Genomic DNA, 27233 nt, shown 5'->3' on the forward strand with positions numbered 1-27233 from the left:
TCATCACCAACAAATTCTTCACACCAGTTTAACAAAAATTAATATTTGCTTTTATTATCGATTATGAAAATGAACAGGCACCCACAAGCTTGCACATCCCAGAACATGTTTTCCCAAATATAAATAAACCCTCATCAACCTGCAAACTAGGGAGTCCAAACCAAAAATAAAAGGGAAATAAAAATAAAAGATGACCATGTAACCTTTTCTCCTGCACCTTCTGGCTGTTTTTACTTTCATAACAGCACAATTGTGTTCGACTTGTAAAGTATTTTGAAGTTATAGATATATTTGACTTAGTGATGTGCTGTGGTCTTCAATAAAAAAGCTAAAAATCCCAGATGGAAAATTCAAGTTTCTTATCAGTTTCATTTAGGAATATAAATTACACTTTAAAGAGTGCGGTATATGGTATTCACGCCTGTCCTTTTGCAAAAAGCTCAAAAATGCATGCAATCCCACTGGAAACTACTTATTTTTGTAGTATGGTTTGTTGCCAACTGTATTTATTCTAATTAAAGACAGGCTAACTGTTTACAATAAATGCATCATCCCAATAATTAAACATACTGTATACACACACACAATAGCTCGACATGTTATTTTACAACAGAAGTCTCCTTTGGTGAAAATATAGTTAAAACATCTGATAGTTATCTTGTTTTTTTTTTTTTTTTACAGGAGTTCTTTATTGAAAAAAGTACCTGAGCCATAACTCTGACCAAGCAGAATTACAAAGCCTTGTCTTTATTATATATGTAAAGACATTTTTTGTCACGCTCTACCGTTGCGGAAAGATTTTAAATTAAATACAACACATGAAAATAATATATTATATATGTTTTTTTTTTTTTTAAAGTCAACCGTCCAATCCCCCTTAAAACAGTACAAAAAAGGTGAAATCCATACATTTTAGAAGCATGTCAAAGCATCAAAACGGAAAAAAATGAAAGCAACATTCTTTAAAATGGAAGAGGCCCCTGCTCATGTCTAAGGCTGGATACTATCCCAGTGGAACTAAACATGAGTAAAGTATGACCTAATGCCACGCTGGCTTTGCTAGACCAGTAATTAAAACCAATGAGTGGGGTCTGCTTACAGTGTTGGGAATGATGTACTCTCACAGTGCATAAAATAGATGAAGCAATTTAAAGATGGTCGGGTCCTTTCCAGACATCCATTAGTTCAGGATAACTCCTTTGTAGGCCCAAGCATGCGTCCATCGGTTGGTGATTATTGCACAACAAGGACTTTCAACTGCATCCACACGCGCACACAAAAAGGAACAATTCTAAAAACAGGAAATACACAAAAAATCCACCTGACGTACTGCATTACTATTGTTTGGCCAGGAAAAGGATCCATCTTGGGTGCATCTAAACGTTCCACGGGTTACCATTCTTGGCTATTACCGACTAAAACATGCATCAAGCTGCCCGGCAGGGGAGGTGGGTGCAATCAAGAGCCTCCAGCGTATGGTGTCCATTGTTCCAGTCAAAGGTCAGAGTTCAGAGACTGAATGATTAAAAAGTGCTTCACGTAGATCAGTAGGACTCCTCTCTTCTGTGACGTATTACAAACTTTGTGCATTAGCAAGTATCATCTGTGAAGGCAATAACAAACGCTGATGTTAAAAGGCACACTCCTTTCAAACTCTCAATTTAATCGACCTGTGGGAATATTTACTTACCGTGATACCACCATTTTGTCTTCTTTGGGTTTTTGTTACACGTTCTTACGTAAAAGGAGTTGTCAGGTGGTCTTCTCTGCAGGAGAAGCACATGCTTTACACATCGCACACAGCAGGTAATTAATCCAACTCTAAATAGGGATGGACATCATAAATCAATGTGGACCACAACACCAGGGGGAGCTCCACTAACCACGTTAAACCCAGATTCCGAACTAACAAAGGTCTCAACTCATTCTCTTTCTATGCCACATCAATGTGGAATGCGCTCCCAACAGGTATAAAAGAAAGGGCATCTCTATCCTCCTTCAAAACCGCAATAAAGGTTCACCTCCAGGCAGCTACAACCCTAAACTAACACCCGGATTGCTAATAATCAAATGTAAACAATCAAATGCAGATACTTTTTCTTATGCCTTCTGATCTCTCTCTCTCTCTCTCTCTCTATGTCCACATCCTGTCCATATCCTACCCCCCTCCCCCCCTCCACACCCCTGATTGTAAATAATTCAATGTGATTATCTTGTGTGATGACTGTATTATGATGATAGTATATATGATAGTATGTATCATAAATCAATTTAAGTGGACCCCAACTTAAACAAGTTGAAAAACTTATTCCGGTGTTACCATTTAGTGGTCAATTGTACGGAATATGTACTTCACTGTGCAACCTAATAAAAGTCTCAATCAATCAATCAATTCTACTGTGTGAAAACTACCAGCAGAGGGTGCTGTAAATTAAGGGCAGATACATTTTCTGTAGCCATAAAAGGACTCTTCCTTTTACAATACCTTGCTAACATTGAAATAGTATTATTGTCTTGTCAATCCTTTACTTAAAACATTATTGGAGTAAATATTTAGTTTTTCTAGCCTTTACATTAAGGGTGTTCTGATCAGAAGTTTTATGCTGCCGATTATGATACCAATCATCCATGAGTGAAATCCTCCGATGCCAATACCAATCACATGTATTAACTGTAAAGTATTAAATGTATTTATGGTGAGTGCTATTGACAGTAACACAATATTTTATAGTCCCTTATTCTCTTTTATCACTTAAAATTGTTTGAGCAAAACAGTCAATAGTACACAATAACTAAACAAAAGCAAAAACTACTATCTACTACTCATTTAGAGCCTTTGGGTTGTCCTCCTGTGTCCAGGGAGTTAATCCACGAGTTTGTAAACATTAACAAAAACAACAAAATATGACTTGGATAAAAATTAACATATACATAATCACGCTAGTATCAATCACATACTAACTCTGGTGTGACACCACCAATTTATGGATCTATCCGCCCTCCCCCAACATGTCGTGTACTGACTGTGACAATGCTGACATACCAATGCTTACATTATCCTCTAACTCTTATTAATTTACTTGTTAATTACAGCTTACTTTCCAGCTGTGGTTCCATCTACACTTCTTAAACTTTACTAAGCACCTTTTTTCTTGGTGTTTACAGCTAGCTAAGCGGTTAGTTCAGCTATTAGATCAAGTGATGTTACTTGATAATGGTAGTTAAAGGCCTACTGAAACCCACTACTACCGACCACGCAGTCTGATAGTTTATTTATCAATGATGAAATCTTAACATTGCAACACATGCCAATACGGCCGGGTTAGATTGGTAAAGTGCAATTTTAAATTTCCCGCAAAATATCCTGCTGAAACCGTCTCGGTATGATGACATTTGCGCGTGACGTCACGGATTGTAGCGGACATTTTGGGACACCATTGTGGCCAGCTATTAAGTCGTCTGTTTTCATCGCAAAATTCCACAGTATTCTGGACATCTGTGTTGGTGAATCTTTTGCAATTTGTTTAATGAACAATGAAGACAGCAAAGAAGAAAGCTGTAGGTGGGAAGCGGTGTATTATCGGCCGGCTGCAGCAACACAAACACGTAGCCGGTGTTTCATTGTTTAGATTCCCGAAATATGACAGTCAAGCTTTACATTGGCCTGTGGAGAACTGGGACAACAGACACTCTTACCAGGAGGACTTTGAGTTGGATACACATTGGCCTGTGGAGAACTGGGACAACAGAGACTCTTACCAGGAGGACTTTGAGTTGGATACGCGCTACCGTGAGTACGCAGCTGCGGCTTCCAAACATTTGATCGCTTGCCCGTGCGTGCCGCTATGTGCATGTCACGTACGTAACTTTGGGGAAATATATGTGCTGTATGAACTTTGCGGAGGTGAACGGTACTTTGGGCTGTGGGATTGAGTGTGTTGTGCGGGTGTTTGATTTGTATTGGCGGGTTATATGGACGGGAGGGGGGAGGTGTTTGTTATGCGGGATTAATTTGTGGCATATTAAATATAAGCCTGGTTGGGTTGTGGCTAATAGAGTATATATATGTCTTGTGTTTATTTACTGTTTTAGTCATTCCCAGCTGAATATCAGGTCCCACCCGCCTCTCACAGCATCTTCCCTATCTGAATCGCTTCCACTGCCCTCTAATCCTTCACTCTCACTTTCCTCATCCACAAATCTTTCATCCTCGCTCAAATTAATGGGGTAATCGTCGCTCTCGCTGCTGATGGCCATGATTGTAAACAATGTGCAGATGTGAGGATCTCCACAACCTGTGGCGTCACGCTACTTCGGGTACAGGCAAGGCTTTTTTATCAGCGACCAAAAGTTGCGAACTTTATCGTCAATGTTCTCTACTAAATCCTTTCAGCAAAAATATGGCAATATCGCGAAATGATCACGTATGACACATAGAATGGACCTGCTATCCCCGTTTAAATAAGAAAATGTAATTTCAGTAGGCCTTTAAGCTACTAAGAAAGTTTATTTTCCGTAATGGAGGTGATTACTAGCTTAGGGGAGCAGCTACACACTGTGTATGGAGACATATAATAAAATAGTCAGTTGCGTGACTAACTATAGTTAGTGTCCAACAGGGGCAAGGGCGTCGTGATCGGCATTAATTGACAATAGCGATCACATACTTGTTCACAAAAATCGTCCGATACTGATCAGTGGCAGATCGATCGCCACATCTTTAATTTACATCTAATATAAACTGACCTAAAAATAACATTATTTTCCCTAGGAAAAAAAGTCTGAAAAAGACAAGTTGTGTTATATTCAGGCTCTTACAAATGCAAACCAAAAAACTTTTCATCAGGGGATACAGAGCTTTTTGTCCGGTCACACACACACACTACTTATTAGGAGAGATTGCAGCTGTGACTCAGTGTTTGATTTTGTTTAAAAAAATAAAATTAAAAAAATAAAAATAATAATATTATATATATATATATATTTTTTTTTTAAAATTTTTGTTTATATACCGTATATTTTTTTAATCGGTTTTGAATGAGTGGTTTTCTTATATTTTTGTCAATATGGTAAATCATTTGTTCTAATGCCCAGCCTTAAATACACATCTCCCTTTCTCATAGGTTCCTTACCTTTTCTTTGCAGCTGGACAACATGCTAATAATGCTAAGACAGACAGATTGCACTGAGAGGGCTGGGGACCAGTCTTCCGTCAGGATGGACAGACAAATGTGACCGTTGCTATACACATGTGGGTGGACAGGTATATTCTCCCCTGTGAACATTACCTGCAACAGTGACACAGAATAATGAAGCAATTTTTACATTTTAAATCAATCCAAACCTTTCAATTGAAATTCTCTGCATTTTTCTAGATGAGAATTTTTAAGACCTCTAAGTGGAAAAACAAAGACTAACTCCCAGCAAAAAAGACAACTATGACAACTTAAAACTTGTATGATTTAGGGAACATCAGTGTGCATAAATCAATTGTTTGACATGCAAACTGCTTAAATAAACCAAGTCTTGTGTTTTTGGATCTGGAGTGGCCACCTACACCTCAAATAACCTTACATCCCAATATTGTCCAGGGAAATGGGACCAACAAAGTATATAAAAAGACAATAAAATACCAGGTCGGGAAATAAGGCACTGATTGAACAAGGCAAATATAGTATTTCAAAACCAAACACTGGTTTATTTGTTGGCGGAGATAACTATGCATGACATATGATGTGAGGCAGTGGCTGATTAAACTCATCAATTTATCATTGTGTTTTGTGGCAGCAAATTATGTCAGTTAACCTCATTGCAAAGAAAAGTGCACAGACTTGTCCTATTTATTGTTCCATTTGTGTTTACATGTTATTCTTATATGTAATATTGTGTCTGTATTGTTAAAATGTTGTACACATTGATATCACCCAGAGTTTTTGTAGTTTTATTGTGCACACAAACTTATTTTTGACAAGGAAAAATTCAAAATGGTGATCTCATTGTCCAAAGCTTTGCACCACACAAGCCAAATTAAATGAAAAGTTTACATACAGTATTTCAAAATAACTTGTAATTTTGAAATATTCTGATCCAATCTAACTCCTACCAAGGATTGTTTCCCCAATAGAAACAAGTTAGCAACAGTTGACTTCTAAAAAGTAAATACAAGTCATCCCTCGCCACATTGCGCTTCAAATGCCACTTCACCACATCGCAGTTTTTGTGTAAATTATTTTAAAGCATAATTTACTTTTTTTTAAATCCTAAATTAAGCATTTCTAAGCAGAAACATTGCTAAATCAACTTAAATACCAATACTACAGTAGCATTAAAACACGAGAGGAAATCAAACCAACCGGAGTGCTTGTTAAGTATCATTGCCACTAATTGGCTCAACAATGGCAGCGTAGCTATATTGGATTAAAGTGGAGTGTAAAGATGATTAAAGAGTGTTATTTCACGTCAACAATCGATCATACACTGATTAGGGACGTAACGATAAACGGTATTACTGATAACCGTGGTAAAACTCCTGATGGTTAGTATTACCATTTTAAATTAAAATGAAGGAACAAGTGTGACTTGCAACTGCACTTTGATAAACTCACTGACTTGCGCCAGCTCACTTGCTTAAATGCTCACTTGAAAACAAGAGAGTTTAACACCTCTCCCCATTAAGGAACAACATACCCAATCCAAATGTATATGAACACATTGTGTCTGAGCAACTAAGACATTCAATTGTGTACATTGAACCTACAAGCTGTGTTTATTTGTCATTAAAACAGCCAAAACAAGACCAACACACTATCGGTGAAGCATAGGAAACACAAGACATGCAAAATAGTGACTTTTCTAACAGGGTGTCTGTTTGTTATTTAAAAAAATAACTTGGTCAAAATATTTCAGTGTGTATAAGTAGTTTTTGAGCACATTCAACAATGTCGTGATCATTATAACCACAATAATTTTGGTCACAATAACGATAATGACTAATTCATATCGTTAAATCCCTAACTAAGAAACATACAAAGTAATACCGTTATCCTATTTACTGTTGAATTGTCTAATTTTAGGTGGGCGTGTTAAGATCATTGCTCTAATCCTTTCCAACACGGCTTCACTGCATTAATTTGTCATTCTCGGCTCCTAATTATTTTATAATGGATGTTAAATGATGCCAGTGTTTAGAGAGAAGTGTGAGCTTGTTTGAAGACAGAAAAAAAAGTGGTACAGTGCTTACCTGAGGTGAATCAAATGGATATCGACTACTAAATTTGAAGAGCAGCTGAAATTTTTCTCCTTCGTACAATGTGCCGGGGGCTCCCTCCATGTCCACAATCCACCTGGAGAAAGACACGGAGTTAAATAATATATGGTAAGTTTGAGTATAGCACTGTAAACACAAACGTGTTCGTCATGTGATGACTTAAGCTCATTTTCCTATTATTTAAGTTAAGCCAATTACATGAATAGGAAGTGTATGCTCATAGTATAAGGCTCTAAGGAGACATAAAAAGGAGACATTGATGGAAGCATGATAATCTCCGACCTAATTTCTTTCAGGAGAGTGAAGCTGATAGGACACCAAGAACTTGTGGCTGTTTGGGTTTAAGGCCTCAGGGCTTTTTCTGATGTGTACAAGCATTCAGGGCTTCACTTGGAGATGACTAATCATTCTCAAATGCTTTGAAAGTAGCTCCAGGAAGTTAAAGCTATTGCGCTGTAGTCAGCATGTCTGTGCGTTATGCCTCAGCAACACAGGACAGTGTACAGTGGAAACTTCAAATACCTTACATGTCATTCAACTGTTCACGCACATTTTGGTGTAAAATTAAAGTACACCTCTAAAATCCCCACAAAACATAACTGGATTTTGAACCTATAGTGTGCATGATGGTACGGGACATTACAATATCTTGTGAGACTTCCATATATGTCTGTGTGTATACAGTAGGTCAACTTCAAACAACTTTGTCTTCTTTATACTACAAATGGATTAATAAATAAATGATAAATGGGTTACTTGTATAGCGCTTTTCTACCTTCAAGGTACTCAAAGCGCTTTGACAGTATTTCCACATTCACCCATTCACACACACATTCACACAATGATGGCGGGAGCTGCCATGCAAGGCGCTAACCAGCAGCCATCAGGAGCAAGGGTGAAGTGTCTTGCCCAAGGACACAACGGACGTGACTAGGATGGTAGAAGGTGGGGATTGAACCCCAGTAACCAGCAACCCTCCGATTGCTGGCACGGCCACTCTACCAATTTCGCCAATCAACAGTGCCTCTGCTGGTGGTAGCCAGGTAGGGATTTTAATTTAGCCTTGACTAATGCGATTAGGTGGCGACTTGTCCAGGGTGTACGCTGCCTTCCGCCCAAGTGCAGCTGGTATAGGCTCCAGCCCCCCCTGAACCCGAGAGGGACAAACGGTAAAAAATGGATGGATAATGCTGAAACCATTATATTGCCTATTCCTAGTTACTGCAAATAATTACATGATTATTTTATGTAAATGAGCAACACAGTAGGCTACATTCATCTCTGTCCTGTCCTGGCTACAACATTACTTGGTCAATAATTAGACAAAATTTAAACATTGTAAAGTAAACAGTGTTTATTAAGTTATTCGTTTTGCTTCCTGAAATCGTATTTTAATCATTACTCATCATCTTCAACATAATTGTCTGTAGTTTAAAAAAATAATAATGGCAACTATGGATATATAAACTATTCATTTTTGTTTTGTTTATTATATTTCACTGGACATTGCATTACATTAAAACTGTCAGTCCAGTGAAGCAATCAATAGGACAAGGACAAAGTGAGCATATATTCCAAGTAGGAGTTACGTTGTTTGCTTGACTCCTTGCATCAGCTCCTAAAGCCAAGCCATCTGCTCGATCGTACTGTAAACTGAAAAACAATGTCAGTGTTCTCTAAACAAGGCTGGGAAAAAAAGGGCACCTTATCTCTGTCGCACACAAACCCACGATGCGAGCATTTTTATGTTTGTGTAAAATAATTATCTTGCCCTTCTGGCTGGGAGAAAAAATAAAACATAAAACCCAAGAGAGAGGGAAATTCCTGCTTAAGGTCAACCCTGGCTGCTTAAAAGTGTCAATGATCAGAGTTGACACACCCATCCAAACCATCTCAAGCCTGGGATGCACGTTCAACAGGGAAGCCAGCAAAACTGGTTGGAATACTTTGACAGTCGCACAAAACATTTCGAGTCTGACTGAGATGTCGTCACGGAATAAACTCCAAAGCTTAAAAATAACTTACTAAGGAAACTGAAAACAAAACCTGAATTTATCTTGTGAACCTGTGAGTGTCATTTAACGGCCCATTACTGACACACATTGAAGGAACACTAAAAGTCAGACTGCAATGCCAACTTTTAAATATTTGATAAGGAAGAGACTGGTAATACTCCATCAGAGTCACTTGAGAGGTTGAAACACTGCCAATTCATCCTACCTGAGATTAGAATTCGTCTTATTGGTTATTTATTGGCACAACTTCATTTTACAGATGTTCACAGACATAACTAATGCCATAACTAATTAAAACATTAGATTTCAGAAGAGCTGCACAAAAATGTATAAAAAAAACAAAACAAACTATCGATGAACTTGATGATTCTTCTTACTCATTCCTCCATATTCTCACTGCCCAATTAATTGACGTGAGTCTTTCAATTAGTTTATATTACTGAAGTGCCCCGTCAACTATCCCTGCAGGACCTCCCATAAATAATGCCAAAAAGAAATGAGCCTGACCCAACTAAAAACATTATTTCTTAACAACGTACATGAAACTATGTACAAAAAGAGAAAAACAGGTTTTATTTTATATTTTTTTAAATAAATGGCCATTGACCAAGCGTATTTCACAGCTTGACTTACATTTTCATCAATATGGAGTTTATATAATTCATACAGGCAGTCCTGTTTACAATGCACTCCTAAGTGGTTTTGTATCTACCGGTACATACAAGATTAGATTTTTTAATCAAAATTACATTTTAAATCGGTTCTCAACACCAAAAAATATTAACACACCACATTGCATTGCAAATAATTCTAGTTGTACATGCAGAAAAATATATTAAATGCCAGATTAAATGGATCAATATTTAACATTGCAGTGTTTCCCCCAGAAAATGTGTTAGTTAAGGTGGTGACACTCCAGGGGGAGGGGACCAGGGAAGAGGGTGGGTGGGTGTAAGGATCGGTGTAACTCAGCCTGTCGCCATCACGTCTCCACCTCGTCGCTGCCACCACAGCCTGGGGGGCAATAGACTACAGACTGCGGTGAAGTAGGCCGGCTTCGTCGCGTGAAGACGCCTACAACTTTTGGTTGTGTTTTCCGTTCCATTTGCTGAATGGCAATATACGATATTTTTTCCGTAAAGTAAAAACAAACCAGTCCTAGTTACCTGAGATACTAAGTACGTCATTATTATGATTTAGTAATTTACTAAGTCAAAATAATGACAAAATAATGACTTAAAGTCAAATTAATGACTTACTGTAAGTAAGCGTTTGCAATAAGCGTTTGAAAAAAATAGTTAAAAGTGGGGCCACATGCTGACATATGCTCAACTCATCACGCTTAATTTATTACAGCATTTGGGAAGCCTGTAGTTGATTTTTATTATGTAAATGTTATATTTTTATCAACATGTGATATATAGCAGAGACCCTGCCATTGAAAACTAGGCTGCAACATTACTAATGATTAATGTAACTATAGCTGAAAAAATAGTACAATAGCAATAGGAGAGACTATTCATCCCTGAACACCATGGAGTTCATGTAGGCTTTATGATGCAGTTACATTATTATATCAATTATCAGACAGCTTCAGGAAACTCTTCAATTCAATTCAAACAATGATCCCTCTAATTTTCCATGTGTGAGCAAACGCAAAAACTCCTTGAGCATTCGGTGGAGCGCATGTGAGCTACGTCAGATGTGCAAATGCACTGTGGTCACACCTGCAGCACACCTGTCCCAAACCTGACTAAATAACAAGTTCAATGTTTTATTATTATAATCAAATGACAGCTGTCATTTCCATGATTATTTTCTAATAAGTGTTTTGGCCCACTTACAATGACTATAACATATTGTTTTTCATGAGCTGTGTACTAGTATTGTATGTCTGGGTGGGGGGTCGTACTTTGGAAATAATGTGTACCCCTTTCAAATATCACATTTAGTTTCCACTAAAACATTCACATGTTGCACAATGAGATGTAAACATGGGATTATGTGTACATTCCTGTATCTTTCTGTTTGTAAAATATATATCTATTAGAATTTATTTTATAATAACATCATTGGTGAATGCGCATATGAAACTGGTGGGGTTCGGTACTTCCAACAAGGTTAAGAACCACTGATTTAACATAATATCCTTTTTTGCTGCTTCAACACAGAAAAAGGTAGTGAAATAACTTAGTTGGTAACTGTAGGTCAATAATGCTTGTCTTTCTCTCAGACAGACAGGGCTTTGCTGTCCGTAACACACACGCACGCACACACACACAACGCACAGTGAGCTAACATTACGCTAAAAGCTAATTAGCCTTCACCTCAAGGACTGCGAGCGAGCTGAGCTGCCGCTTATGTTTCTAGAACGTCAACGGGCTCATAGTGATGTTACTAGTAGTTGACTTGGAAGTGTTTATTATAATTTGGGGAGAGTCCGCTGCATTATGCTTACCAGCTAAACACCTTTCTGCTCACCCCACCGCAGGAGCACTGACTCCATGCGCTCTGAATATGCACTGCTGATTGGCTGTTACATGCACTCTGAATGCGCACTGCTGATTGGCTGTTACATGCGCTCTGAATACGCACTGCTGATTGGCTGTTACATGCGCTCTGAATACGCACTGCTGATTGGCTGTTACATGCGCTCTGAATACACACTGCTGATTGGCTGTTACCGCTCTGCGTGTAACCAATCAGATGGTTCTGTAGGTGGGACAATGCTGGGTGCTGCAGAGACGTACTGACAGAGGCAGAGGAGAACTAAGCGGAGCAGCTTAAGACTTTAGTTTAGGCGGTGGCTCTTTGTTGTTAAGGCGGATGCCTTAACAAAACGCTGCGGGAAACCCTGCATTGCTTTTACCTTAACTGAAAACTCTTGTTGGCAAAGACCGCCATTAAAGGACAGATGTACTTTGCTACAAATTATTTCTTGAATTCAATGGTGTTTTATTACTTTCTTTATCTGAGTGCTGGTACTTGTAACTTTTTTCAGCCCCATGGTGGTTTTTTTTGCAGTCATACATGTTTGTTACATGCAATGTCTTCCTGTATGATATCTGAGGCAAAAATGTGCATTGAAAACCATGTAGTCCAAAGTGGGGCATACCAAAACTGAGATTACCTCTGTATTTTGGCACTTTTCACAACCACAGATCTTGACCATAATTACATCACTGGCTTGATTACCATTTGGCATAAGGAACTAACTCTTCCTAAAAAAAAGTTTAAATGCTAGCAAGACAACCTAGCAGTCGCCAAGGACTGTGCGTCAAAGGTGTTGACTAACAACAGTCGGAATGGGCAAAAAAATGGCAGGGTAACTGAGAAAAAGAAATCCACCACATAGATTGTTAAAATGCTCAGATTGGGGAGAAACGCAGATAAAAACTAATTAGGAAAGACAACAATTGTATCCATAAACATGAATAAGAATCCGATAGTGATAACTTGAGATTTTTTGTTTACTACTTCTTATTAGTTCTTTTAAAAGGTATTTTTTTGTAGTCAGTCTTTTTTTCTTTTTTTTTTACATTTTATATGTCCTTCATGTGTTCTGTGTACATTTTGAGTCATCTAAGTATTAAAGCATAATACAGACTAATGTGTCATAGGAACGCAACTCATTCTTAAACCGGGGACAACCTGTATACATATTAGGGATGTAAAGGTAAAAAATCCTCAATACCATGACATGTGATGTATCAAGCGAAAACTTGGACGGTGTAGTTTTTTCTGGCACTTTTGTGTATTGGCTGGTCTGAAAATAAACTACATCTCATCGAATTCTCAGCGTACTGCGGGACCGGCAAGGTGGGTTCATGGAACGCAGTGAAGAGAAGAGGAAGCATGCAGGAGAAATGTGTTCATAGTCGATAAAAGGAATTGTTTCATCAAAATCTGTCCATAACCTTGTGACTTATGCTGCTAACAAACAGACAGACAAACCCTCTTTGGCGCAGGTAAAAAAAAAAAAAAATTCTGCCTTACTGTAAAGCAAAGCATGTCACCTTCGTCTCGAGCATCGACAGAGCCGTCACGGCGCAGAGAGAAAGCGCCCAGTGGGAGCGTGACCACTACTTGACAAACCCGGGAAACATATTTGAAGCCAGAGAGGCTAAAATCAGTTTGTGAGTTATCAACATTATTACAAGTTAAAGGGGAACTGCACTTTTTTGGGAATTTTGCCTATCATTCACAATCATTATGAGAGACAAGAACACACGTCTTTTTTTTTACGATTTTAAAGATGATAAAAAATGCTTGAAAGATGTAGCTAATGAGAGTCACTGTTGTAGCCTTCAAATCCCTCTAAAACAATTTCAAAACACTCCTACGTTTTATATACACAGTGCAAGTATAATGTAGTAACAGACACGTTCATAACAATATGTAATCTTCAATATTTACCATTTTGATTATTTTAATAATTTCCGGGACTGATTTTTTTCCACGCATTGATTTTTGTTTCCACGTCTGACTTCTGGCAACATGTGTTCCTACTTCGGGACTTAAACACAAGTGTGTTTTTAAAATGGCAGATTTGGTAACAGACAACGAAGACAACTATTTTTGGACTAAGGAGGATTTACAACCTTATACTTTTGAAGCTAAATATACTGTTTATAGAAGCGAGCAAGTGAGACGTTGGAGCAGACGGAAGCCGATTTTGACACTATAAATATGGAACTTCGAGCCAAGCTATTTCAACTACAATGGATTGCTTACCCAAAATCAACAGGAAACGTCCCCGGCCAGCTGGACCAGACGAACAACTGTCGATCGAGTGGGTCACTTTAATATCGATCATGATACACGCAGCACGCCATGTGTGTTAGTACAACTACAGTACATACGATGTCTGCCTAGCTCAGCTGTGTACAAACAAAAGATGAAATGTGGGCTAATACAGATACTGTAATGATTGTTCATGTTTTTCAGTCAGTAAAATTGGTGTCGTATCGCAGTGTTGTGCAATACAAACTCAAACGCGTTTCTTGTTGTTGTAGAAGCTAGCTTATCTCTTGCTATCTATCACTAGCTTATCCTGCTTAGTGGCCTTGTGGTTAGAGTGTCCGCCCTGAGATCGGTAGGTTGTGAGTTCAAACCCCGGTCGAGTCATACCAAAGACTATAAAATGGGACCCATTACCTCCCTGCTTGGCACTCAGCATCAAGGGTTGGAATAGGGGGTTAAATCACCAAAAATGATTTCCGAGCGCGGCCACCGCTGCTGCTCACTGCTCTACTGCTCTACTCACCTCCCAGGGGGTGGAACAAGGGGATGGGTCAAATGCAGAGGGTAATTTCACCACACCTAGTGTGTGGTACTTTAATCAGTGGCACTTTATCAGTGGTACTCTTGCCGTAGTTAGCTTTTACAGCTAATATCGAAGCATGCCGATGTGTTACTACGATAAAAAGAGCTCCTCAGTGTTCGCTCTTACAATAACAATGACACTACAGCTTGGTTATTAAACAGGTTATGGAACATATTTTAAATCTTGTTGACAAGTTTTTGAATGCTTTATAAAGTGATTTAGAGGTAGAATTGATTGCTCCCATTAGCTACATTGCTAGCCACCGAGAACGAACCTAGTTTTATATGTTAGAAAGCGAAGAAAAAAAATAATAATTGTGTCTCCATGTCTCTCTCATAATGATTTTGAACGATAAGCAGAATTCCCCAAAAAGTTCAGTTCCCCTTTAAATTGTCAGATTTTCTGGGAAGCAGCATTTTGCAAACATATATTTAAAAAAAATTCCACTTAAGAAAGTAAAAGTAGAAAGACACTAAAGTGAACATTATTGTTTTACACTTGTTACACTGAATGTTTACGTTGTCAGTTTAAAGACTTGCAATGTTTTTTTTATATATTTGCTTGAAACAGAGGATGTTTCCGCACAAATTTTTGCACTTCAAATACATGTTTGTAGTAATAAATATAATGATACATGTTTGTGTTCAATTACAGTAACTGTTTACCTAAACATTCCTGCCACTTCATTATTCAGATTATGAATTTTTTTTAACCAAGCCTTTTATTTTGGGACAAAACCACAATAATAAATGTACTGTGGCCTAGGGCTGGGCGATATATCGATATATCGCTGGTTTGTCTCTGTGCGATATAGAAAATTACTATATCGTGATATCGGAGTATACGTTCTCACGCAGTTGCTTTTAGCTGCTGGCATTACACGACAGGCTCTTCCCACTCTTTCTTGTGTCTCCTTCTCAGACACCAAGCGCACATTCTTACACACGTCACATACTGTCACGTCATACGTCACATACGTATACGCCCTCGCGCAGCAGAGAGATAGCAGCATGGCTAAAGTTAGCTGTGGTGCAACTGGTAATACGAGAGAAAGAAGGTGCGAATCTGGTAACAAATGAAGGAAGAACTAATTCCCAAGAAAAACAGCAAGCGTCTGGCGGTGGTTTGGCTTCAAGTGGGAATATGTCGAACAGACAACCGTAATTTATCAAGTGTGGGGCAAAAGCGTTTCTACAAAAAGTAGCATTACTGCTAATATGTAGCATCATTTGAAAAGTCACCCGCTAGAGAATGAAGAGTGCTTACTCCGCATGTCAACATCTCCGTTTGGTGCCACACGCCCACACCATCAAAATGCCAAGGCCAACATTTCCAGATCAACACCGTATGAAAAAAAGAGTCCACGACAAAAAGCGATAATGTCCGCAGGAACCTACTACATAGCGAAGGACGTACACTATTTGATTTCCTATTATGCAGCTCATTTTTATTTGACACTTATTGAAATATCTTGTGTGACATCATGTTTTTAAACTATTGTAGTGGCGTTCTGTACAAAAAGTGCACTTTAATGTAGTGTAGTTTTGAAAAGTCATCTTAGTGACGTCATGCACAAAAGTGCACTAATAGCTTGTTTTAAAATGTCTCTGAAATCTTGCACTTTCTGTTTTGGAAATGACATGAATGTTTGTGCCACTGCTTAATAACAGTTTAATAAATACACTTTTGGTAAATTTACTTAGTTGTGATTTCCTTCTCTGCCTGAAAGTTTAAAATGAGCATATATTAATGCAGTATGAACAAGAATGTTTTAATGTAGACACATAGAATCATCATACTGGTGTGATTATATGTATCAAGTGTTTATAAATATCGAGATATATGTCGTGTATTGCGATATGGCCTAAAAATATCGAGATATTAAAAAAAGGCCATATCGCCCAGCCCTTCTGTGGCCTTAATACGATCACAATATCGTACCGTGAGATTTTGATACTGTTACCTCACTAATACACTTTTTTTATTCTTTAAAGAGAATTGTGATCTAATTTCTAATTGTGATTCCCCCTGAATCGCTCAGCCATAGAATTAAGAGTGTAAAAATGACAAGGGTACTTACTGTGTTATGGTGTTCTGTACACTTTTCTCGTTAAGCGTCATTCCAGGCGGTGGATCGTTTTGCAGGGCTAATAATTCCTTTTGTAGCCTTTTCTGTTATGGGCAAACATTATATATAGTATTAGACATTTTTAAATAAAAAACAAAACCCCATTCAAATTGTGCCATTCTTCATTTTAAACAACCAAGACACAAATCCCACTCTTCTTGACACTTTGGCAAAGAGTAATGACATTAAATTAGTTTAATGAGCAAGAAACGGGGGATTTGTTTTACTACTATCCCTAGGCTTTGCCATTGTAGCAACTGATTACAAGGTTTGTCTACGTGATACAACATGAATATCGTAATAGATGAATGCACACATACAAGCATTGCCATGAGTGTGTATCCTGGTGTTTATTCGACTGTCCTTAATGGGTCAACTCTTTTGATGATGAAGCGATGCACCTGTTCAGCTCAAGAGGATACTGGAACAGGTCGCCTCACAAGCTAACTCAACAGAGCAGCAAAAGGAATATACACTGAAATTAGAGGTGTGGCATTATATTTGCTGTGGTATCAGAGTGTTAGCAAAGAGACGACATCGTCGGCCATTAGTATTTTGAGCAAGGGCTAACTGGTTTGTCCGCTAGCCTTCGGTGTTGGTGAGGATGTGCTAACGTTGGTAGTAATGCTAGCAGCAACCGCCAGTCTACAGTTTAGGTCGACATGTCACCGCGTTCACACAGACGTCACGGAGGCTTCGGACAAAAGCCGTTGAGTCGATGACGCCGTGACTTAAAAAGAGGCCAAAAGCCTGTGGACCAGAGCGGGTACATGGTCAACTTAGCGGCGGCTGTCATTTGTGTTCTTACCTGCATCGACGCCATGATGGAAGCCCCTCCCGCCGCCACGCAACAGCGCGCAGTAATGTTAAGGTCGGTGACGTCACGTAGTCATGTGACCGTTTTCATACAAGGCGACACAAGGCCGTCAATTGTCGCCAGAGAATACTCATTAAAACCAAAATGTACACCGGTTGTGCGCAGTTATCTAAAAAATATGAAACTACAGAAATATTTCTTAAACTATAGTCCTTTAATATATTTGTATGTTCGGGGGGGGGGGGGGGCTTAGCTTCCGTTTTAGTTCGCACGAGCGGAACTTTTAATTAGAATTTTAATGATGTATTTAATTAGACATATATTCTTGTCTTTCTCTTAAAATATCTGGAATTTTTATATTATATAAAAATAAATTTAATTATTTGTGGTGGAATAAACTGAACCATTAAGAAGCGATAACATTTAACATTAAAGTCCAATTGTGAAGTAATATCACAGTAATTGTTTCTAATTTTTATTATTTAACACATTTCATAATTAACTCTCATTATGTTAAAATTATACCATATATTTGAACAGATTTAAAATTAATCTACTTTTCCAGAGAGATTTTCTTCCATCTCTGGTCTAATCTTTTTTACACAACTGCTTCACAGTTAATCTGATCCTTAGTCGATGATTCCAGAATATCAGCACATTGCAAATGAAAACTGACAAATGATGCACAATCAATCCAAACAGGTCTTTAATAAGACTGGAGGCAGGGAAGATACTCGGTAGAAGTGACGGTTCTGTGACATTCCAGGAGAAGCAACCGTTTGTCGCATTCCGGGGGGAAAGCAATGCAGCCTTCCATTATTCATACATTATATTAAAACAAAATCCTTTAATACAAACAACAATGACTGATATTCTGATGCAAAAACAACATGTTTTACGTGGTTTCTTTTACGGCAACACAAGTTAAATAGTCAAAAACCCTCTAAAAGTGTTATAGGCTACTGCAATTGAGTCGGCAACTTTAGCAATCCAGGAAGTTAGCCGCCATTAGCAATTCCAGTGCAATCTCTGGAGCGATGGGGAATTCAGGGATTTCTGTAGAGCTATTGGTGTAGCGGACCTTGTAGGTGAAGTACATACAGACTTTGGAGAGGACATGAGAGGGAATCTCTCTGAAGTTGACTTCGTTAGTTTCATTCTCAGCAAACTGACCTGCGAGGAGAGTAAAGAAGAATGTTACTGGTAATACAAGTAAAATGATTATTATGTAGTAGACTAGATCGTGAATAAGCTTGAACCTAAACTTTTTAATTAGCAAACATTTCGTAAATGTAATTTTGCAGGTTTTATAGTTAGCAAAGCCAGTTTTTACTTTAGTTTTTTGGTTCGGAAATACAACGTACCACTACAGCTGCTTTAGTAACCACAACTTCGTTACATGGCCTTTAAAAATGTGTAAATGGTGCCCAAAGATGCATTTACTTTTTTAATTATGTTATGACAGAAAGCTAGGTTCTTAACACCAAACACGAGGAAAATCAATTCTGTACCTAGATGAGCTGGCACTGTGTATAAACACAGCTACCCAGCTCTGTACTACTGGCTTTACTACACATCCTAAAAGGGGGAACTGCACTTTTGGGGAATTTTGCCTATTCACAATCATAATGAAATACATGATTTTTTTATTCATTATAAATATTGAATAAACGTAAATAAAAGTTCAGTTACAGCAGAGCCAATGACACTAATCAAATGTATTTAATATTTAGCATGCATTAAAAAAATCCATCCATAATGTCTCTCAAAATGATTGTGAACATCTATCTTCTACTGCTTGTCCCGGTCGGGATCGCGGCGGTGCTGGAGCCTATCTCAGCTGCATTCGGGCGGAAGGCGGGCTACACCCTGGACCGCCACCTCATCACAGGGCCAACACAAGTAGACAGACAACATTCACACACTAGGGCCAATTTAGTGTTACCAATCAACCTATCCCCAGGTGCATGTCTTTGAGGCTGGGAGGAAGCCGGAGTACCCGAAAGGAACCCACACAGTCACGGGGAGATTAGACAAAATTCCAAAAAATGCAGTTCCTCTTTAAGATAAAGCCTGGCACTGTGCCAATCAGTCAGTCAGCAAAATTGATATTGCAACAAATTACACACTGCAATATGAGGGTTAGGTTTGATCCTATTGAGAGCAAGCTGTGTAAACCATCCATCCATTAGGTTTGATCCTATTGAGAGCAAGCTGTGTAAACCATCCATCCATTTTCTACCGCTTATCCCTTTTGGGGTCGCGAGGGGCGCTGGAGCCTATCTCAGCTACAATCGGGCGGAAGGCGGGGTACACCCTGGACAAGTCGCCACCTCATCGCAGGGCCAACACAGATAGACAGACAACATTCACACTCACATTCACACACTAGGGCCAACGTAGTGTTGCCAATCAACCTATCCCCAGGTGCATGTCTTTGGAGGTGGGAGGAAGCCGGAGTACCCGGAGAGAACCCACGCAGTCACGGGGAGAACATGCAAACTCCACACAGAAAGATCCCGAGCCCGGGATTGAACCCACGACTACTCAGGACCTTTGTATTGTAAACCATGTGGAGCAATTATTGTCACAAGCTTGAATCGACATTTTTAGGCAAGTTATCCTGACAAGAGAAGGAAAGTGACAATCTGTTATTTTTAATGTCTGCTGCTATTTTCATTACTAAGAAAGAGAGTTGCTAACTTTAAACAAACAAGGTTTACATCAGACAGAACACATGGTCTGAACAACTTACCTGGACCACTCAGCATAGCCTTGATAGTCCCGGATGTCAGAGCGTGTTCTCTTTTCACAATGAACTCATGGCCATCTGAAGAAATCAACTTCACATACATGGCTTCAGGTCCTTCACAGCCGCCATAGGTCCTTTCTTCACCATCTGTTACACAAGGTAATGGTCACACTGTGCTGCCACACGTTGTCAGTAATAAAAAAAACTTGATTACTCACCCATTTTGATGCAGTTGTTCTGTTCCTAATTAAAAATACAACCATCAGAGACTAGTATACATTCTCAAGTTAGCAGTACTGGATAATAATTCAGCTGTGTAAATTAGAATGGTGGTGACCGCGCTGAGATGCTCATTCCGTTAAATAGGCCCTTTAAATGAATTCATAATCAGTGCTTCACACTAACCCAACCAGACGTAAGGGAGGTAACGAAACGGCATGTATTACATTTGTTAGCTTAAATAATTACTTAAAACTAACCCACGCGGGGACATGTGTCTAAAAACACACAAAATAATCACGCAGTTCGAGTTATCTGGCTCGTGCTACTGCTAGCAAGCTAACGTCGCGTTTCCTGTCCTTTAATATAACGTTTGAAAATTAGTATTCAAAGCACAGACGACAAAATATTCATTATGCACACAAATTACCCCAAAAAAATAAGGAAAAGCGTAGGGATCGTTCTTACCACTCGTCTGAAGACCGTGGAGCGGGTACAGTGCTTTAACTTCAAGAACCGGAAGTAATATTCTGACGCTGTACGACTGCTGAAATGTTCCGTAGTGCTCCAGTATACAAGCAATGGCATTAGTTCCTACTCATAGTGAACGAAGAAAATAAACACATCATCTAGAATTCAATAATAATAATTAGCAACATAACATAACTACCCATTGTACTTGTATACCTGAAACATTAGGGATATGTGGCATTGGTTATATATTCATTTGTTCGCGATTGCATGCACAAAATAACATTAAACTCACAGCAATGCAGCAGCTTACCTCACGTGCTAAACAGGAAAAGTGTTTCTTGTTGAGTTTATGTCATTACCTGTTTGGTTCCCCCGGTAAATACAACCATGGTATTGCGACTATTTGACGTCATCATTACGCGTACTCTTTGATTGGATGTGTTGGGAATCGTCAGTATTTTTCAATTATTTATCGAGTAACCGCTTGTAAAAGACACATATCTCTAGTTAGTTTTTGTTTTATATTTTTATTTTTTGTGCTGCTTATCTATTTTATTTCGTTGCAGTTAAGCTAAAAAAAAAAGAAGTCTGCACCGCACTTCCTGTCCTGCAGGGGACGTCTGTATTGAAGCTTTGAGCACAGGCCTCTGTGGATTGATTGATTGATTGAGACTTTTATTAGTAGGTTGCACAGTGAAGTACATATTCCGTACAATTGACCACTAAATGGTAACACCCGAATAAGTTTTTCAACTTGTTTAAGTCGGGGTCCAAAGTGGAAGTGTGCTGTGGCTATGATGGTGCACAGCAGGTGCTCATGCATTTAATATGCCATTTTGCAGGATAATACATTGAATATAGAATGTGTGGGTTATCATGCGTGCATTCTTTTTTTAGTCACCGTTTCACATTAAAAACAAGTTGAATAATAACTTCATCAGGCAGGTTGAAACGTGTTTTTTAAAGCAAGGTCAGGTTGACACAGCTGATGTGGCTTGGTGAAAAAGTGATGACTAGTGAAATGTGAAGCCCCCTCCTGACGCTTAAGATAGTCGCCACTGACTTGGCTTCTTATGGGAATAAAAAGTAGCTCCAAAATAAAGAGTGCTGACCTGGCATTTGTCTTGTCTTAAGGCCTGGCTTTTAAAGTGTTACAGAAAAGTTGTGTTCACACCATACACACACATACGCACACACTGTGAAAACAATCAGTGACCTTCCAGTCCCTCATTACACCATTAGTGCTTCTGATCCGAGCAGGCAGGTGGCGGCAGACGCTTTTCATGTATCTCTGATATGACCCCACCCTGTTGCAGCTGCTACATGCTATTTTAGGGGCTCTGTACAACAAGGCATACTTGACACACACACACACGCACACACGCAAGCACGAACACACAATATTAATGTCCTCTTCAGTAGTCCACACTTACAATGTCTGATTTGGCTGACATTTATATAATAAGCACTGCTTAAATCATTTACACATAATGTGCATCTTGTTCCAGATTCTCACCAAAATTCATACTTAGGCATGCATTAAATGTCATGGAAATCAATCAGTATAAACTATCTGTCCTACTGTTTTACTGTAGTAAAATTATCAAATCAAGTAATGTATACCATAGTTAAGTGATAAAACCAAAAACATTTAATATTTTTTGAATTAAAAAAAAAAAAAATTATCTAAATATGCTAAATACAAAAAACTACTGATACGACATAATATAAAATTGACAAAGAAAATTAAATAACGTAAAACATACTATATTTAGTGATAAATCAATATAAATGATTTCAACTATAATAAAATGATGAATACGTTAGTACAAATTACGTTTACTACAGTAAAATGATGAAAACAAATTAAATAAAGAATAACAAATACATGTAAAAAATACTGGAGCATACAAATATTGTATGGTATAACAATATGAGGGCAGCACGGTGGCAGAGGGGTTAGTGCGTCTGCCTCACAATACGAAGGTCCTGAGTAGTCTTGGGTTCAATCCCGGCCTCGGGATCTTTCTGTGTGGAGTTTGCATGTCCTCCCCGTGACTGCGTGGGTTCCCTCCGGGCACTCCGGCTTCCTCCCACCTCCAAAAGACATGCACCTGGGGATAGGTTGATTGGCAACACTAAATTGGCCCTAGTGTGTGAATGTGAGTGCGAATGTTGTCTGTCTATCTGTGTTGGCCCTGCGATGAGGTGGCGCCTTGTCCAGGGTGTACCCCGCCTTCCGCCCGATTGTAGCTGAGATAGGCTCCAGCGCCCCCCGCGACCCCAAAGGGAATAAGCGGTAGAAAATGGATGGATAACAATATGATGAATGAGAAAATAAATATACACTTTAGAGCTAACTAATGATACAAAGAAATATGAATAAATAATGTATACACTAATCAAATAAAAGTAAAATATATATAATATTTAGAATAATAAATCAATATATTAGTATATTAGACTACTATACAAATAAAATAAAACATAATTATTGAAATATTGTTAATCATAAATCAATTAAAGAGTATTATATAAAATATACTATATTAACATGATACATATACCAATCTATGTTTACATAATACAAATATAAAAGTAATACTATACATTATTGTGGTCAAAAGTTTACATACACTTGTGAAGGACATAATGTCATAGCTGTCTTGAGTTTCCAATAATTTCTACAATTCTTTTTTTTTTGTGATAAGAGTGATTGGAGCAGTTAGTGCATGTGCCTCACAATACGAAGGTCCTGAGTAGTCCTGAGTTCAATCCCGGGCTCGGGATCTTTCTGTGTGGAGTTTGCATGTCCTCCCCGTGACTGCGTGGGTTCCCTCCGGGTGCTCCAGCTTCCTCCCACCGCCAAAAACACGCACCTGGGGATAGGTTGTGTGAATGTGAGTGTGAATGTTGTCTGTCTATCTGTGTTGGCCCTGTGATGAGGTGGCGCCTTGTCCAGGGTGTACCCCGCCTCACGCCCGAATGCAGCTGAGATAGGCTCCAGCACCCCCCGCGACCCCAAAAAAGGGACAAGCGGTAGAAAATGGATGGATGGATGGATGGATGATTGGAGCACACACTTGTTGTCACAAAAAACATTCATGAAGTTTGGTTCTTGTATGAATGTATTATGGGTCTACTGAAAATGTGACCAAATCTGCTGGGTCAAAAGTATACATACAGCAACATACATTATCAATGTTGGTGATGTAGAAAAGTTACAATCAAATCAAATTAGCTTCATGGCATAGCCTCTTAACTTCATGTGATTGGTTATGATTGACGACATCTGTTGACTTCTCTGAGCCTATTTAAATAGGGCTCATGTGATGCAGTCATTAAACTCGGTTACAAACGTGACAATGGGAAATTCAAAGGAACTCAGCACAGATCTGAAAAAACTAATCATTGACTTGAACAAGTCAGGAAAGTCACTTGGAGCCATTTCAAAGCAGCTTAAGGTCCCAAGAGCAACTGTGCAGACAATTATTCGTAAGTGTAAAGTGCATGGCACAGTTTTTATCACTGCCACGATCAGGAAGAAAACGCAAGCTATCACCTGCTGCTGAAAGAAAATTGGTCAAGATGTTCAAGAGTCAACCGAGAATCACCAAAAAGCAGGTCTGCAATGAATTGGAAGCTGCTAGAACACAGGTGTCAGTGTCCACAGTCAAGCGTGTTTTGCATCACAGGCTACCATGCAAGAAGGAAGCCCATGCTCCAGAAGCGACACCTCAATGCTCATCTAAAGTTCGCTGCTGATTAACCCAGTTGAGAACATGTGGACAATGCTGAAGAAACAAGTCCATGTCAGAAAACCAACACATTTAGCTGAACTGCACCAAGTTTCTCAAGAAGAGTGGTCAAAAAAAATTCAACCAGAAGCTTGTGGATGGCTACCAAAAGCGCCTTATTGCAGTAAAACTTGCCAAGGGACATGTAACCAAATATTAACATTGCTGTATGTATACTTTTGACCCAGCACATTTGGTCACATTTTTAGTAGACCCATAATAATTTAAAAATAGAACCAAACTTCATGAATGTTTTTTGTGACAAACAAGTATTTGCTCCAATCACTCTATCACAAAAAAAATAAGAGTTGTGGAAATTATTGGAAACTCAAGACAACCATAACATTATGTTCTTTACAAGTGTAAATAGCTTTTGACCACGACTGTATATATATATGTACATATTAACAAACTAATTAAATTAATCAAAATGAAAAAAATATATATATATGAAATATATACCATGCACAATATATTAGATTGACAAATATTGCCTACAAACAATGTATTGTATAAACAAATGTACACTATATTAAAATGAGGAATACAAACAAATAACTGACAAAAATGGTGTAATAAACTGGCATTAAAAATGTATACGGAAAATAAATTATTCATTAAAAATACAACAAAAAATATTGTAACAGAATTATAATTGTTAGTTAGTAAAAGTTAGTTTTTTCTGTCTTTTGTCATTGCTTGTATTTCATGACGTTATCTGGCTTTTTGTATAATCCGACATTGGTCAAGATGTTCTGTTTAAGTTCTGTTCTATACCATACCGTAAACCACAATAATGAGCATATCGTTATCTGAATTAATTCTAATGAATAAAGAAAAACGATTAAAAAGGTATATTAATCACCCTTGAATCAAAAGTAGGCATCATTATCTCTTTAAAGGTAGAAAACTACTCAGTGGCCTAGTGGTTAGAGTGTCCGCCCTGAGATCGGTAGGTTGTGAGTTCAAATCCCGGCCGGGTCATACCAAAGACTATAAAAATGGGACCCATTACCTCCCTGCTTGGCACTCAGCATCAAGGGTTGGAATTGGGGGTTAAATCACCAAAAATGATTCCCGGGCGTGGCTACGCTGCTGCCCACTGCTCCCCTCACCTCCCAGGGGGTGATCAAGGGGATGGGTCAAATGCAGAGGACACATTTCAACACACCTAGTGTGTGTGTGACAATCATTGGTACTTTAACTTTAACTTTAAAAATCGTTCAATTGAGCTGTTTATGTTGAAGTAAACTTATATGGTGTAGTTTGTATTATTATTTTGGAGCGTGTCACATGTCAACGCACAAAATATAAAGGCCATAGTGGCTTGCAGAAATAAACCAGGTCAGATATTTAGTGGTAATACGCATGGGGGAGGAATGTCTGCAGGCATTTCTTCAGTGAAACAAAGCTAAGGCATGTCACAGTGAATTGGAGGATACTGGCCCTTTAAATTTAGCCTGCAGCCTCAATCTTATAGCAATGTGATTTTAATGTTGATCACGTGAAACTACGATGACGAATAAACAGTTTTGTGTAACATGCACAAACATGTCAGTTCAATGTCTTAACAAGTCATCACATCACTCGGCCTTAAATGGCAAAAAAGACACACAAGCAGACATGCTAAGCTAAACTAAGACAAGCTAAACTAAGCCAAACTAAGCTAAAGATAAGCGGAGCTCGTTCATCTCGTGACGTCTTAGCATATATGTCTGGAAAAAAATCAACTCAACTGCAGAGACTACCAAGCATCTATTTTAAAAAAAAACCTCAACTGCAGAGAGTACCTCACATCTATTAAAAACAAAAACAACTCAACTGCAAAGAGTACCTGGCATTTATTTAAAAAAAAACCCAAACTGTAAATCTGCAGAAAGTCCCAGTCATCTATCAAAACAAATCAACTCAACTGCATAGAGTACTGCGCGTATATCAAAAAAGTCAACTCAACGCAGGGAGTACCAGTCATCTATTAAAACAAATCAACTCAACTGCAGAGAGTACTGGTCATCTATTAAAACAATCAACTCAATTGCAGAGAGTACCCGGCATCTATTAAAACAATCAAATCAACTGCATAGAGTAACGGGCATCTATTAAAATAAAATCAATTCAACTGCAGAGAGTACCTAGCATTTATTTGAAAAAATAAATACCAGGCAACTATTAAAAAAATCAACTGAAATGTATAGTGTACCACAGGTATCTATTTAAAGTAAATCAACTCAACTGCAGAGAGTACCAGACACCTATTACATTTGTTTTAACTTAACTGCAGAGAATAGCGGGCATCTATTAAAAACAAATCAACTCAATTGCAGAGTACCAGAAATCTTTTAGTAAGACATCTGATACAAATCATGAATGCATATCTGTTTATGGTAACTACGGTAGTACCTTGTTTACTGGTCTTAGTTGTTGCGGTTGTTAAGAAC

The 27233-nt window shown here is 38.4% G+C and overlaps 2 protein-coding genes across 5 annotated transcripts; both read right to left on the bottom strand.

Annotated features, from left to right (window-relative positions):
- Positions 1–27: 27 nt before the first annotated feature.
- ube2wb (ubiquitin conjugating enzyme E2 Wb) lies at positions 28–17643 on the bottom strand. Of its 2 annotated transcripts, none has more exons than XM_062021070.1 (6): positions 17545–17643; positions 16689–16780; positions 7241–7343; positions 5133–5288; positions 1691–1766; positions 28–1603 (listed from the first exon to the last, which is right to left on the bottom strand). In XM_062021070.1, exons 1-6 carry the CDS (start codon positions 17557–17559, stop codon positions 1590–1592), a joined length of 456 nt encoding a protein of 151 aa, XP_061877054.1. In that variant the 5' UTR covers positions 17560–17643; the 3' UTR covers positions 28–1589. The 2 variants fall into 2 exon arrangements, with proteins under 2 accessions (XP_061877054.1, XP_061877055.1); XM_062021071.1 differs by lacking the exon at positions 17545–17643 and adding an exon at positions 17057–17433.
- Positions 17644–18237: 594 nt separating this feature from the next.
- Positions 18238–21429, bottom strand: LOC133629938 (elongin-C). 3 transcript variants are annotated; one of them, XM_062021073.1, is made up of 4 exons: positions 21358–21429; positions 20524–20548; positions 20309–20452; positions 18238–18726 (listed from the first exon to the last, which is right to left on the bottom strand). In XM_062021073.1, exons 1-4 carry the CDS (start codon positions 21412–21414, stop codon positions 18536–18538), a joined length of 417 nt encoding a protein of 138 aa, XP_061877057.1. In that variant the 5' UTR covers positions 21415–21429; the 3' UTR covers positions 18238–18535. The 3 variants fall into 3 exon arrangements, with proteins under 3 accessions (XP_061877057.1, XP_061877058.1, XP_061877056.1); XM_062021074.1 differs by having other exon boundaries at positions 21309–21381; XM_062021072.1 differs by lacking the exon at positions 21358–21429 and adding an exon at positions 20993–21130.
- Positions 21430–27233: the final 5804 nt, after the last annotated feature.

The sequence above is a fragment of the Entelurus aequoreus genome, linkage group LG15, assembly GCF_033978785.1.
Source record: "Entelurus aequoreus isolate RoL-2023_Sb linkage group LG15, RoL_Eaeq_v1.1, whole genome shotgun sequence".
Classification (NCBI taxonomy): Eukaryota; Metazoa; Chordata; class Actinopteri; order Syngnathiformes; family Syngnathidae; genus Entelurus; species Entelurus aequoreus.

Excerpts from the sequence above, each read along its gene's own strand:
- ube2wb (XM_062021070.1), bottom strand. Across the intron at positions 5,289-7,240 it reads ATCCATTTGATTCACCTCAG|GTAATGTTCACAGGGGAGAA; the intron begins GTAAGCACTGTA and ends TCACTGTTGCAG. Across the intron at positions 1,767-5,132 it reads TGTCCAGCTGCAAAGAAAAG|AGAAGACCACCTGACAACTC; the intron begins GTAAGGAACCTA and ends CTTCTCCTGCAG.
- LOC133629938 (XM_062021072.1), bottom strand. The coding sequence starts at position 21,112 with ATGCCATTGCTTGTATACTGGAGCACTACGGAACATTTCAGCAGTCGT. Across the intron at positions 20,453-20,523 it reads GAACAACTGCATCAAAATGG|ATGGTGAAGAAAGGACCTAT; the intron begins GTGAGTAATCAA and ends CTTGTGTAACAG. Across the intron at positions 18,727-20,308 it reads GGCTATGCTGAGTGGTCCAG|GTCAGTTTGCTGAGAATGAA; the intron begins GTAAGTTGTTCA and ends CTCTCCTCGCAG.